The 15723-nt window shown below is 37.4% G+C and overlaps 1 protein-coding gene across 2 annotated transcripts in view; it reads left to right on the top strand.

Moving 5' to 3' along the window:
• The window catches only part of NEK7 (NIMA related kinase 7), a 62037-nt gene extending 52087 nt beyond the window's left edge, over nucleotides 1-9950 (top strand). The window contains exons 9-11 of one of the 2 annotated variants that reach the window (XR_015805496.1): nucleotides 571-596; nucleotides 1932-2045; nucleotides 8266-9950. Coding sequence is in view for 1 of the 2 variants with exons in the window: in XM_014885724.2 (XP_014741210.2) it covers nucleotides 1932-2045; nucleotides 8266-8376 (225 nt within the window). In the remaining variant the exon portion in view is untranslated. The remainder of the gene's footprint in view (nucleotides 1-570; nucleotides 597-1931; nucleotides 2046-8265) is intronic. The other variant, XM_014885724.2, reaches the window with a different exon arrangement.
• The last annotated feature ends 5773 nt before the right edge of the window (nucleotides 9951-15723 follow it).

Here is a 15723-nt window from a genome sequence, read left to right as displayed (position 1 = left end):
TGGCTTACAGTTCAAAAAAAAAAAAAAAAAAAAAAAGAAAGGGAAAAAAAAAAAGAGAGAGAGCGAGCTGCCACCAGCCCTGAAGACAGACAGTGGGCTTTCGTCCCTCAGACACCCCCAGAATACTAATCAGCAAAGTCAGACCCTGGAGGTCAGGGAGCAAGTCAATCATTCTAGCGATCGTCTCAGTGTGGAGGATCAAATTAGCCTGAAAAATTCAGCTGCTGGGAGGAGAGGGCGAGCAGCTGTCAGGGGCAGCAGCGAGATGCACTAATGAACCAGATGAATAGTGCAAAAGCTTGAAAATAAAAACAGGACAGTTGACATTTTTCATCTGTCAAAGCAGGAGATGCATGAAAATATAGTATTCCTGTTTTAACTCCTTAGGGGACATTCAGAATTTTTTTTAACACTCGGCAGCATTCAAACAAAAGTACTTTTTAATGAACACCTAGAGTATGAAAATGAGTATCTGTGCATTTATTTAGAATTTCTACGTGCGTACAGACCCTGCAGTTGATTTTTCTTTTTTGTTTTTTTTTTTTTTTCCTTTTCTTTTTTGGTCTTCAGCTTGCATTTTTAACATTCTTTTTAAGGTAAGAGACAATGTCATGTAAATACAAAAATTAACATGATTTTAGTAATACAGATTGGGAGTAGTGTAGGATGGAACTGCAGCATGATACTTGTTTTGGGGCTTTAGCATTTTATATTCTTTCATGAATGTGATATAGAAAAGTACTGAACTACTTGAGAGCAAACTAATGAGACGTAAAATAAATGGAAGGGAATTTTGGTAATTCTTTTCATACATTTCCCCCAGTGATATTAATGCTTAGACATGAAAGAGTTAAACTGCTATCTGGAAGACCACAAGACAGATGAGAGCCATTTTCAGCTTGTCCTGTCCCTGCTGAAGCTCACTGAGTAGCACAGCATGGACTAGCGTGTTTCACACACACTCTGCCTGTCTGGGGAATGTACACATTGTCCTTCCAAAATCAAACTTATTAGCACATGTAGAAAAGGGTGACTGACTTTGGGGCAGCTCTGCACTCAGAGCAGCATTCGTGCTGCTGCAGTTAAAAGATTTCTTAGGCTTTGAACAGAATGGAGAGATTTTAAATGAATTTTAAAATTTCTGATCCAACTAGCCATAGCATTTGTTTCTATCTCAAATGTCAAGTTGTAACATTGTCTGGAAATAAAGGGTAGGTTTATTACTGCTGGGTTTAAGCTGATCAAGTATATAAGTAGTCTGCAACAGATTTTCTTGATTTTGTATTGCAATTGTAAATTATTGCCATAGGTGCTAGTTCTTTGCTTCTGATGGAAGTTTGGGAATTTGTTTTTCAAATATTTTTGAATAATGTCCTGAATTACGAAATTTTTGGGTCTGAGATTTTGGAAGTATTGATGCTTTCAAAACTCCCAATTATATTGAAGTCTAATGTCATGGCTGTGGAAGGTTATGAAATCTGCTACCATTACCTGGTGTTATCTACACAATGCATTGCTTTAGGCTAGATAATGTTTTCCTGTAAGTTCTGTATTTTCTTACGAAAGTTCTTCTGAGGAAAAACAGAAATTTCGATTTTTTGGATGTCCCTGGTGTTGCAAGGACCCTCCACTCAGCAATATTGTAAACTACTGATTTTCCCCTCATGTCTATTAATAAAACCCTAACAGAGTGCAGTTCAGGTATTGCACTGTAAGGATTGTGCCAGCTATGGTTGTATGACATAGAATAGTTCATACAGTGGTTACAGAAACAGTTCTGCAACTTCTGTTATTATCACTGCAAGGCTCCCTCTAAGCAGAGCATTGAAAGTCATTAACAATCACTTTTGATTTGTTACTATTAACGGATTTTATGACAAAATAGCTTTTCTTAAAAATGCAAAAGAAAACTGTACATTTTCTTTAAACAGATGGCTGCACTGCAGAGTCCCTTTTATGGTGATAAAATGAACTTGTACTCTCTGTGCAAGAAGATAGAACAGTGTGACTACCCACCACTCCCTTCAGATCACTATTCAGAGGAAGTAAGTAATTTTCCTTTTCATGGGCTGGATCTCCAGTTTATGTAAGCTGGCACGCTTCCAGGGAAGTAAATGAACTTGTGTGATTTTATGTTATTTGCAGATTATGCCTATAAGTGTTTGCTTGTTGAACTCACTCAAATGTTCCTGTCAAAACAAGTCTCTCATGATTTATATCTGAGGGTATTAATGATGGAAACGTCACATTTTTAGATTCTTAATTTCATTGGGCTTCCTTGCAGGTATGACAAAATGCTTTCCCAGAATGCACAATGATATGTTCCACATGCCAGGATGGGATAGAGTCTTACATCTATGGGGTGTTTTTCTAAAAGCACAACTATACATGTTTATATTGCACAGTAAATTAGTTCACTGGCCCTGTTCCTCTAGGGGCCTGCATTAAAACAGATATAATGTAACTCAGTAGTAAAAACAAATTGTTCTGGTCCCGTTTGTCTGCATTATAAAACTGGGATGTGCCGTTCAGTAAAATGGAACAGCAGCTCTTCTGCAAGGAGTGGTTCTTGACAAGACTAAGAGTAAATTTCAGAGCAATATAGGCAGACATAATATAATTGAATTTGAACAATATACTGCAAATCTCAGCAGCGTTTGTTTTAAGCTGAGAGCTAACAGTTCTTACTGTCATTAGTGCATTTAAAGGGGAGTACTGCTTTTATAAGCTCTAAAATGAAATGAAACAAAATAAATATTTTTCTTAGTGTAACAGAATGAAAAAATATAAATGCTTGCTTGTTAATGTTCTGAGATGCCAGTTTTGAAATATTTTCCCACTTTGAAAAGAACAGGGCAAACTGATAGAAGCTGTAAACCAAAGAACAGGTATTAGTAACCAATTCTAATTGAATTCAGACTACATGAATTAAAGATTACTTTGAAAACGCAAATAAACACAAGCACTCAAATACTTTTAATAAACATAAAGCATTATACAATTTCATTTATAGAGTAGGGGTTGTAACTCTGAACCTTAAATTTTCTTGCATTCACAGACAGTGATTGGACTATTAATAAAAGATTACTGCTCAGTGGTTTGTTTTGTATTTATAGTGACAATTTTTCCCCTTTTATGAAACAAACTGGACTTAAAAAAAAGATAATTTGGTGACGTTACAAAGGATGAAATAATGATCTATTGTGTAATTTATACGCTCCAGCTCTTTGTGGGTTTGCAGATTAGTCATTTTGCCTTGGCCATTTTTAATTATTATTTATTGTAGACTCTAAATATGGCAGTTCATATAACCAACTTCAGAACTGGAGGCCTAGAAATACAGTAGGGTGTGAACAATAATGCAAAATGATAGCGAGAATGTCAGGGGCCGTTCTTTGTTGTGTCATTCATGCTGTCTTCCTTTTTCCATGAAGCACATGAATATTTCACATATCTGCATCCTCATCCTCTATTCTTCTTGACTAATTTTCAGACTGTCTGAATTTGCATTTCACATGGTAGCTGATTAGGAGATGCCGAATGCAGCAGCGAAACCTCAGCAGGCGGTTTCCATGGTGACCTTCAGCAGGATTTTAATGATGATACCACTAGTGGTTCGTTGAAGTTGGCCTGCCTGCAAGGCTACTTCACTGCAGCTAAGTGTGAAGTTGGAGATGTGGATTCCCAGCCAAGGGGCAAATATCAAAGTCTGGCCCAGATAGGTCTTAGAGTTTGGGTGGGGAGAGAGATTCCAGCTTTTCCTTACATCTATATAGGTTTTTTTGTTTTGTGAACACATGCAAAGCACAACGTGCTACTTTCTATTCATTTCAAAGCAGACATGTACTTCTGCACCTTGGATAAGCCAGTTATCTGCAAAATACATGTAAGTTATTCTTAAAGATAATGAGAGAATCAGAGCTATTATAGGTATTAAGATAGAAAACAGTTTCTTAAAGGAAGCCATCAGTTATGGAAACTGTAATGGGAATATTTTTTATGTTCTGCTATTTGTTGTCACTAAGGTATGTGGAAAACATACATTTATTACCTATTGCACCTAAATAAACCATTTTTAGCATGTACAAAAAATACTGTGCTGGCATGAACTGTAAAAAAGAGAAACAAAAAGTGTTATCTGTCATATTGGAATACCGTCCTAAATGTTTCACCTCTACTGGAAATATAGATGTCAAACCCTTAGCCAGGTTGGAAGGACACTCAGTGTGCAGTAAAGATCAGGGATCACTGAATAGTAAAACCCACTTCATTTTCTATGAAAAAGAATTTTCTGAAATAAAAACTTCACTGAGTGTTGATCTCTGCATCCTCTAATATAGGAATATAAATATTTTCATTATGAAATACAGGACTAGTGCTTTTCCAAAAAACTTCTTGTAAGTAAATTTTAGTAAGTTTCAAGGTGTCACATTTTTCTAAGTTTTGAAACCTCTGTAAAAGTAGCATGTTAGTAATTGTCACATCTGTTTCATCAGAGAACAGTGTGACATAAAGATGCACCTTTAGATGGACAGATGGGTAATGTTTTTAAAAACCTTTGATAAGAAATCCTGATAGTCTGAGATGCATTTTCACAAACTATTGCTTGAGTGGTAGACACAAGCCAAGATTTTCAAATGCTTGATAACTTTGGATATCTCAATTTTTTAGTATCCCTTAAAAACATATGGTATTCAGAGTCAGTACTCAGCATTTACTGAAAGCTGTTCTGCTTTAGGGAATTCAAAGCTGGGGCTCCCTTGCCACCTCCAATCAATACTCTTAAAATCTTGTCAGCTAATATTAGTATCACATTGCTTTCATGATGAAGTTTTAAAATCTTCCCTTTGATTGAGGTGCATTTCTTCTAAAGTCCATTGCCAACCTCCTACCCAGATGTGAAAGCAGAAGGAGCCAGCAGGTCCACAATGGTAGTGTTAGCTGCCAGCAGGTCTCGAGAAAAGCACTCAGAAAAGGCTTCAAGAAGGTTTTATTCAGAGTAAGAATGGTGGTGTGTGCAGTTTTTTAATCCAAACTTCCCTATATGAAAATTCCTCTGTTTCAGCTGCCTAACAATGCAAAGTACTTGCCTGTCATATTTCTGTCTTTCCCCCCTCCTCCTGACTTGAGTGACAATTATTTATTTCATAGCTGAAAAACCTGCTAAAGTTAAAGAAAGTGTGTCCCACTGCTCCAGTGTCAGGCTAAGCTCCAGGCTAAAGACAGTCACTGTGCTAAGTGCACAGAAGAGGTTAAGAACAATAAGCAGACAAAGAAGTTTGCAGCTTGGGGATGCAACAGGAGGTCCCTCTGGCTCAGTCTGCTCTGCCTCATGGCCAGTCTGTACCAGGTAGTGAAAAATTGCTTCTATCTCTAATGATAGTCTGATTTTAGACTCCCAGTGCCTCTTCCCATGACACTGTGAGCTTTTCTGATACACTGGAAGCTTTATTAGTACTAGAGGGGCTGACAGATGGATTTCAGGTTTATTGAAATGGATATTCCTGTAGGAGTAAAGGATCAGTGCTGTAACCAAGTATTAGCATCGAGTGTGGTCCCAGTTTCAGTCCTGAAAGACTCTGTTCCCATGTAACTTTTCATCCTGTATAGCAGAATTAATTCAACTTCTTCCAAGGGTTTGCTGTTCAGTTACAAGGCCCAAAAGAGCTCAAGGATTTTGAAATTTCTCAGGAATCTGCACTATTGTTGTGCAGTGTTCCAGGCATGGCAGCTCAGCATTCCTGCCTTACGAGTGAGATTCTGGACCTGCCAAGGGAAGAGAGAACTGCAGTAATTGCAGTGGCTGCCATTTAAAGAGGTCTGTGTCAAGGCTTCTCAAGTCCTGAACAGGTAAATTTTTTGGAGATCTATTTCTGCTGTTCTACAACAGTAAAGTATTAATAACCAGCTAGTAAAAACAGGAGAAAGACCACTCTTTCCTCTCTGATGCTGGCTTTGTGGGTTTCAACCCTTCAAGGTCCTTTATGAAGACTATTCACTGTATGCAGTTCTGTTGAACAGATGAAAGTCTTCACAGAGAGAGAAATTTATATATTTGGGATTAGATGTATTTTGCAGATAAATTACACCTGTATTTTCTTCACAAAATGTTTGCTTATTTGACTCTAATTTCAGGCTTGATGGTATTGGATGTTCTTCAGTCTTTTCTGTTTTCTCTGCAGGCTTTCTGAGGTGTTGCATGGCAAACTGCTCATCTCTGCTTTTACTGTGCCTCCTGCTTACCCTGTGCCCCACCTGCTACTTCTGCAGGAGATTGTTTAGTTTGCATGTTTGTATTACATGCTAGCAATTATTATTTCTTACAGCAGCTAATGATTTCCAGCATTCTGTTCTTCAAATGTTTGGGAGTTATTGCAGGCTAATCGTTTTTATTGCCACTGGCATTGTATTTTATTTATTGACTGCCAGAAGCAATATGATGGCTTTTATAACTCCATTAGTCAGAATACACTTAATGTATTTAAATTCAAATAGCAAGTCTGTTACAGGTTATTTCGATTTAATATGTTTGTTTTCAATCCAGTAATCTGACCACTATCTTCAGAATTATCTTGCTTTTGAATATTGAGCTCTTCTTACTAAAGAATGTGATGTCTAATGGCGTCATTTTTATAATGTACAGATTTTTTGTATTCAACAGTATGTACAGTTTGCCTGCAAGGGCTAATGGACAAAGCTTTATAAAGCAGTATGCAGTGCTTCTTCCTTAACTTCAGGAATTCCTATTCCCATGCATTTAAATTAATCTTCAGAAAAGTGAAAGAAGTAAAATTACAATTTAAAATGCTTCTTGTTCTTTGTCTGAAAAGCAGGAAGGAAACCCTTCGATGGCATGTTTAAAGAGACAGCCTGTGTTACTTTTGAATAAAATGAGGGTGATGAGGTTGCTCTGTGTTAGTTGCAATAATTACAGGTTTTTTTCAATAATTCTACCTAGTTGTACTGGCTGGGAGACCAAACCTAATTCGGTATATTGTCGTAGAAGACTGGATCACAATGTGTTTGTTGGAGTGTCCTCCCCCTCCCTCCCCACCTGTCCCCAGTTCTATAAGGAGTTCTAGGAGGATTTAGCAAAACTACTTAAAAGTATAAAGGAAGATGTTCAGAGTTAGTTGTTTTTGCAAAGCATTGAACATTTCAGTAAGTCAGTATGAAAGAGGTGTGTTCCACGTTGAAAATTGCTTAGAAGATGCAACAATTTAAAATAGGTGCCCTATCAGAAGATTATCCATACAATATGTTAAATTCTAATGTCATAAATTCTGAGGCATTTCAGTGGAGGGAGAAAAGCCTGCAAATGTCCTGACAGTGAAGGCAATGAAAAGTATGCAGGTGGTGTGGAAGCTCTTTTGGGTTGCTTGTGCTTAAAGTGCCTATTAAAAAGACCCAATAGGTGATGGTGTTTCTGGAAACGGGATTTTCTGGTCATAATGATTTGTTTATTCCCAGATAGAGGCTTTTGTGAATATTTGTTAATTGTGCTTCTTTACATAAAGAACACTAATAACAATCTAATTCTAAGGAATGCATGTTGGGATGTAGGCCAAAGTTTTTTTATTCCTATATCATGTTTTCAGTAGTGGACAAGTGCAGTAACAGGGCCAGCAGAATGTGGTACTTGCCCAAATACTTTCCCAGCTTCCACTTTTAAGTTCAGATATTTCCTCAAGGGTGGTATAGCAGGTAGCCCTCAGTGGGTTTAATTTGTTCAGGGCTGAATAAATGTGTGTATATTGGTAGCTCCTGGCAGCAGGAGGTTCTGGGGGTTAACTGTGTGTTAGATGGAGCACCGGTGCCTTGTGTTTGTTGGGCCGTGTCAGGCAGAAATGCCATTTATTGCTGGCTAACTCCTGTATCAGGACTGAATGAGCAGAGCAGCCCTCGTTTACCTTCATTCTGGGCTTTGCAGGCACAGCCCTCCAGAAACACAGGGAAATTTTCTATAAATTATGTGGGATTGGACTAAATGCATGTCTAAAGTTATATGCTGAAAGGATTAGAACTTAAATTTGCTCATCAGTTTCTCTGGACAGCGGTGCAAAATGTAGAGACCAGGGGAGTGTTGCATACGTGTTTTCATCGGGCTGCGTGCAGCGCGTTAGCAGAGAGGGACGGCTGCTGTGTGCTTGTGCAGAATCGCCCTTTGCCTCCTTTCTGCCAGTTGGATTAATTTGAATTTGATAATGCGCAAATCCTGCTTGTAAGAAGACCAACGCTGCTGTCGTGTTCTCTCTCCCCTGGTAGCTGCGACAATTAGTTAATATGTGCATCAGCCCGGATCCCGAGAAGCGCCCCGACATCACCTACGTGTACGATGTGGCGAAGCGCATGCACGCACACACCGCCAGCAGCTGAGCAGCGCCCGGGCCCGACAGCGACACATCATCCAACCCGCCCTGTGGCTCGCAATAATGCCGTCATCTGAAGCTTACTGTTGTGCTTTGAATTGTAAACCAATTTATATACAAGCTTTGTTGTTTTCTGTTTATTTCTGGGTTTTGTGTTTGTTTTTTTTTTTTTTTTTTTTTAACTAACTTGCGGTTGTACGACAGGTTGAAATACGTAAAGCGTAATTTTAAGATGCCGTGTACCACTGTCTCCATGTTAGTGGGTTCAAGTATGCTTTCTGTAATAACAAAATTGTATTCAGTTGGGCCTCAGTTCTAAAACACAGTTGCACTTTTGCACATGATACAGATATTAGGCTTATTATCAAGAAGCAAAATGTCTGAATCTTTCACCTTTTTAGTAATTTATGGAAAGTATGAATCAGCACAGTTAACTTTATTTTAATCTTTGTTCTGAGAGGAACATAATTATTACAAGAGTTTATTGTATTTTATATTGAGTTGTAGTTTGCAGTTCTTGCTGTAAGAATAGACAAGGCATAGAATTAGTTCTCTGCTTGCCAAATGCAATGGAAAAATAATTTCAGGAAAAAATTGTCATGCTGAAATTTTTGTAACGTCCCCTTTTGTTTTGTTAGTCTCTCATGATATACACAAAACATTTGTCGGAGGTTTTTTGGGAAAATTTAAGGTGTTGATTCAGCAATTGGGTCGTTTTCAATAGACTTGTGCAGCACTGCCCTGGGGCAATGGGAGTCTGCATAGTTCAGTCTTAAAAACATGCAGATGCTTCTTGTAGCCAATAGGGTTCTTCTGTGGCTGTCCTTTGAGCAGGTCTGATTAAAGGATGTGATCTTTAAGTTACAACTTCCCAACTGTTTGTGTATATGTCATTGTTTGTAGATGTTTGTGTTTAAAATAATTTGAATGACCTTACGGTATATTTAAATTTTAATTTTTTTTCTAAATACTTAAATCTTTTAGCAAAGATATAATAGTCTAGGATAACACAAAATGTATTCTACATAAATATATGATCTTTGTATACTGTATCCTGAGACTTAGTTTTATATTTAGCAGAAGTAAATTATAGCTTTTATGTTTAAGAGAAAGTCGCCACGCCTTAATTTGGGAAATAATTATATATGCAAACTGTCTTACAGATACTTTATTAGTTTAAAAGCAAATGCTCAATATTTTTGTTAGACCTTAGTGCCTTTTGGGGTATGCTTATATAATATTTTCATTGTTAAGGAAGGAATGTGTCTTGTTTTTAAATGTGATGAAAATGGAGAGTGGATTGAAATTCCCTGAGTTTCAAGACTGAACTTTTTTTATTGAACTGTCAAAAGGTAATTATTGTCAATGATAGCAGCTAAGGAGCTGTTACTGTCAGTTAAGTCTTTTTCTTTATGTGGGTAAAAAGTTAGTTCAAATAAAAGCAGCAATATGTACATACACATTTAGGTTCTAGATGCAGTCACATCCCTGCATGCTCAGATTGTTTTGCTTGTTTGTTTCTCTGTGCAGCTGTAATTTTTATTTGATATAATGCTCAAAGAATAAAAAACTATTTGTTGAGTTTGTGTTCAAGGGAGTCAAGGGAGGGTCAGGGTTGTTTTTGATTTTGTATTTTTTAAAACTACAAATACTATGAAAATTGTGCTTGGAAAAAAAAAACCAAAGGGAGTTTTTAGATGGTATGTGCCAGATCATCAGCTTATCTTAATACAGACTTTATTTTTTGCTTCCAGGTTTTGTAGGACAAATTGTATGAAACTTTAGTTTTATTTCGCACTTCTGTGTGCACTCAACCTTATTAGAACTTCAGTGGAACAGTTTGTTGGAAAGAAGTATTTGAGAAACTTTTGCTTGTGTTTAGCAACCTCTAGATTTGTTTTCATTTATTAAATGGCTGTATAATTTAAAACATGATGGTTATATTCTATAACAGTGTTTCACATGTCATAGAATGAAATGCTTTGTATTGAAAAAGGCAGCACAATATTTGCTTGACTCCCAGAATTAGTTCGTAATATGCATAGGTACTCAATTTTTTTTTCTGAAACATAATAGAACATTTAAAAAACACCAAAAAAACACAAATGCAATGCAGGCTATTTGTATCTAATATTATGCATAAAATATTGAACTTTTCCTGCCAGAGACTACTAATAGATATCCCTCCCCTGGAAGGGTGTGTTGAGTAAAAGAATCACGAGCTAAGAGTTAGTAAATGTGAGTACTTAAGCATTTAAATTTTTTAGCAATGTGGGTTTTTTAGTATTTATGATTAAATATTGTGCTGAGGAAAAGAAATCGTTGTTCCTGACTTAAAGTCTGTGAAATGAATGGTGCAGCTGACTCTGGTACCAAACTCTGTAATTAAAAAGCCAATGTGGGTTAATAGAACTGCTTACATAAGTGGAGATTGTAGAATCTTTCCCTAAAGTACCTGGTAATATATAAAAATGGTAAGTCTTGTTATAGCACTCCAATGTATGCTCTGTGCTTATAAAATATTTTCTTTTCCAAACCACCATCCTCTTTTTCATATGTTGGTGATAACATTTGGCACTATTTATTTTGAGCTATGGCATTATGTGTTTATTTACTTTAAAGAAAACATGTTACATTTCTACCCAAAATGTCTGACCAGCTTCCTCCTTTTATTTCAGTAATGCTCCAGTATTAACTTGTGTCAGGAGTGAACTTTGTGCTTTGAATAACATTGCATAAAATCCCTTTGTCTTGAAAGCTCCCCTACTGTGCAGTAGTCCAGTAGAAATAAAACATACAGGTATTAAATGTAATGTAAAAATTACAGTGTTTCTCTGATATTTTTTTCAAACTTTTCTATTTTAGATATATATGTTACAGTAGATGCTGCCTATCTTGTGGACAACTTACTGCTTTCAGTTTGATTTTAGGTGAGATTTCTTGACTGTAACAAAAGACAGTACACTAAACAAAAATAATTTTTGTCTTATTTGTTAAAAGATTATTTTAAAGTACTACATCCAATGTATTGTGTTTTAAACTAAAATTTTAAATTAAATTTAAAATTGTTTTCAAGCCATATTAAAATATGTGATAAAGCATAAAAATAACAAAGAGCTCCCGTTATGGCCCCAGTCCTGTGAACTCTTTATATTTTAGTTGATTTTTATGTAAGTTTCAGTAATTTTGAGTGAACCACATCTACACACACAAATAAACAGTAATCAGTAGGGTAGATAGAAATGATGTGCTCAGCTCACTTTTTATACTCTCCGTGTGTCCACTGGTTTGGTAGCAGGGAATAATTTGGGTTTTTTCCCCTCCTCTGTTGCACTCCTAATGATCCAGCTTCCACTTGTATGAGCAGGCAATAGAAGTGTGTTGTCTTTTTGTAATGAGCAGAAACTTTAAAAGCATGCCAGTATAGCAGAAGATGAAATGCAGTATTAGAAGTGTCTGAGGAGGCTGGTGTTTTATTCATGCTCGTGATTAGGAAAGCTGTAGAGTGGAATTCTTGACAGAGGCTTGGAAATGGAGAAGAACTTTTATGCCAGTGGTTCTCAGATACCTCAGAATGGGACCCAAAATCGCAGTGATGTTTGTTTGCAGCAGTCTGTCTGCTTAACCTCTTCTCTTTGCTGTTACACTGCTGTGTGGTGAGAATCTTAACAGCTGAGTTGGAGTGCTGGTGAATGCTGCATTGGCTGTGTGAGCTGGTAGCAACAGGAGGTGATGTGAGGGAGAGTCAGCGCAGGTCTCCAGGTCTGGTTTTGTGAAGACATAAAGGTGCTGGATGGCAGAGGTCAGATCACTGTTTTTCCATAATTTTTAACAGTCCTTATCTACTTCAATAGTCAAAACTTTCCCAACCCTGTCATATCCCCACATTGTCTAGCCAGTGTTGGTCTTTTGAATTTCTGATCTCTGGTTTGATCTGGGTGAGGAAATCTTTCTGGAGAGGACGGAAATAGAGGTGCTGACCCTGGTGGGGTGCTGCTCATGTTTCTGAACATGACTCAAATGTAGATGTTTAGAGTTGTTGTTTAAACTTTATTCCCTTCTCTGATGCTTTTTAAAAAGTATTTTCCATTCATATTCACCACTAAAGTTCTTTGACTCCTGGCTTCTGCTTCATTGGTCCTGTTGTCAGCTCTACCCTCTACCTAGTTTTAAGTACTCTGTGTCTAGTTTTCGTAGTGGTCATTAGTTTGCATCTTTCTTTGTGATTTTGCTAAACTCAACCTGTTTCTGTCTTTTCAAATTTCATCCCTCCCCACGGGCAAGCCCAGTTCCTTTCCCCTGATCAGTACTTTAATCCTTTGTTCGTCATTCTGTTTTTCCAGCCCAGTGCCTGTGATTTCTAGTTTTAGATAGATTTTCTCACTGCCTCAATCATTCCCATGACCTTATCTTTACTAAATGCTGTTCACTTTATTATCTCTAATTTCTAAATTCCCTTTCTCTGATCACTACCTGCTCTCTTTCAGCTTATCTGTCTTTCTCTCTCCTCTACCCTGTCACTCACTCCTTTTGGGATCTCCAGTCTATTAACCTTTTTGACTCCTTCATCTTTACTGCTGCCTCCTTCCTTCATTGGCCTCACTTCTTTTGACTCACTGGTCTTTATTTTTATCTCTGTACATGGTTTCTTTGGCTGCTTCTTGCACTGCCCTGTCTCCATTCCTCCCTCCAGACATATTCTCTTGTAATTTCTTAATTTCCATTCCAGCTTTTCTGAATATCTGAAGAGTATGTCAGCACAACACAACTTTGGACTCAGCTTTGCCTTACCTGCTTCAATGCTCTTCCCAAGTGGACTTTTTAACCATTTTTATCTCACCTTTTTTTTTTATTTGTTGAGCTTGCTTGCAGATCTGCTGTTCATTTTCCTTCTCCATTCATTCTTGATACAAGATCTTCAATCCTGATTGTGTTGCATGACAAGATCCTTTTCAAAGTTGTTTTTATTCTCAGAATCTGTTTCTGAATTTTGCTTCTCTGCCTTTTAACTGTGCAAATTTGCCCCTTTTATTTCTGTATCGTTTATGCCTCTCATTCCTTTCACAGAGTTACTTCTTCCTTCAGTAGCAACCAAGTTTCTCTTTCATCTGTCTTTAAGAGGATGGCACCCATCATCATCACTGTTTCTGGTTTTTAATAATTTGTCATTTTTTCTCCCTCTCATCTAATTTCATGTACCTAAAAACCCTCTCTCCAGCTTGTTCTTCGATTTATTTTATATTACACTTTATTCAAATGTCCCAAAAATCCAGTGCTTTCCCCCCCACTCTGCTTCTCCCATGGTTCTGTCTTCAGATTATTCCTTTAGTATCTGGCCAGCCTCAGACCTGTTCAGATTCAAAGATCTAATTTTTATTTCTACCTCCCTCTGGACTATTTTCTAACATCCCTGACAATTTTACTTACCTATTTTCCAAGGCCACAACCTTTCTATCTCTGACACTTCTCCCATGCCTGTGTATCAAATGTCTCAGACTTAGATGTATCAGAGTCCAGCCCTCTTCACTATCTGTTCTTTCTTTTATCTTTTATCTTCACTCATTTAACCTCTGTGTCATTTTGGCTTCTTTTCTCCCTTCAAAGTGTCAAAATTGACAGGACTAAACTGTCATTGGACTTTCACTGTTTTGTGTGCTGAAGAAGGAACTCCACCAAATTAGGATTAGGATGTTTTATTTTCTGAAAATTTGTTGTTGCTAACAAATATGTTCATGTATTACTTCTGCATCCTGTATGACATGTACACAATATTCATTTGCAACTCGAGTGTAAAATAAAACTTTTGGCAGTAAAACTCGATACAAATGTCCTGTGGTACTTATGGCCTGGATTTTCTCACTTGTTACCTTTCTAATATGCTAAATGTTTCCTGGTAGATCACAGTTGTGCCCACCATGGTGAAGCAGGGAAGTTGAGATCCTGAACATAACTCTGCTTCTGTTTTCTGGAGCCTGCTCTGAGGAAGGGAGCATCCTACTGGGGATGGCATGGGAAGAGAATGAAGCCAGCAGGTGTCAGATCACTGCTGGTTATGGGAATGCTACTTTAAACTCAAGGGTTGCTGGAAACTTGCTTGGATTGAATTGAATTCAGAATTGAAATTTGAGAAGGAAAATGACTAGAACAGGGACAGCTTTCAGAGCAGTGGGGATTTTTCTTGGTAAATTTTGCCCTGTGTTAAATGACAACTTGAAATTTCTGACAACAAACTTCTTGGGAGTGTATAAAGGATACGACAAATAGGTTTGGTTTCAAATCTGTCAAATTCTTTGAGGAAACAATTTCTGTAAACCAAGAATGATTTCTTGTTGTTCTAAAATACCATTTAGCAGTTACCAGTCTGGAAGGGTGGTGGTGACTGTGTATCATTCTTGTAGTGGAGCTTTTAAAAGCGTTCAAAGGTTAAAAAAAAATAAAAGGAGTGGCAGATCCTTTTGTGGTAAGTGGTAAGAGCTTTTACTCTTGTGGGAGAATATTTGAGAAGGTAATTATCAAATTAGCTATGCTTTTTTAACTTTTTAACCACTTTCAAATTCAGGACGCATTTTTATCAATAATAATTTTTCTTCCCCATTCTGGAACACGTAATTATTTTAGATTCTGATTTCTGCATAATGCGATATGCTAAGAGTAAAATTCTTCTTGCTGTACTTTTTCCTTATTGGGAAAGAGTTTTCCAGAAGCGTAGACAGCGTAGTTGAACTGATTCCAACCTCCAAAGAAGGATGTCTTGCTTGAGTCTGGGGTGAGCAGTTAAAATGCTTCTGCCTGTGGCTGGAAGGCAGAAGACAGACATCAGACAACTTTCTGAGGACTACCTTAAAAACTTTTATTGAGTTAGGTCCTAAAATGTTCCCGTGGAGAGTGTTTTTAGTGTTGTGCCTTCTGAGGCTGGCTTTGGAAATGTGGGGCCCTTCAGCTGCAGGATGCACTGGGCTGAATTCAAAGGAAAGGCCCCTTGTCCTTTCTGCTTTAGCTGAGAGGTCTGGACTGCATGATTGAGGCTGAAACAGGGCCTGGCTGAACACTTGCCTCGAGTGGGAGAGTTTCTGTTGGTAATTTGCATGGAACATCCAATAATAATAAGTCAGTAATTTGAAGAACTGTGTACAGTTACCCATTTCCATAATTCAGTTGTTCCACTCCAGAGCTTACATGGATACAGAGATGACTTCAACTGCTCCATCCTTTTATCACAGAAACAGGACAAGGGTTCCCATGTTTTGTGGTTGTATTTTTGTGTGGTGTGTTTTTTGTTGTTGGCTGTTATTTTTTTGGTGCTTTTTGTGTTTGCCAAACACCTCTCACCTTAATAAAAATTGTTTCATAAATG

The sequence above is a fragment of the Sturnus vulgaris genome, chromosome 9 (assembly GCF_052056855.1).
Source record: "Sturnus vulgaris isolate bStuVul1 chromosome 9, bStuVul1.hap1, whole genome shotgun sequence".
In the NCBI taxonomy this organism is placed as follows: domain Eukaryota; kingdom Metazoa; phylum Chordata; class Aves; order Passeriformes; family Sturnidae; genus Sturnus; species Sturnus vulgaris.
This window is presented reverse-complemented; position numbering and strand designations above follow the sequence as displayed.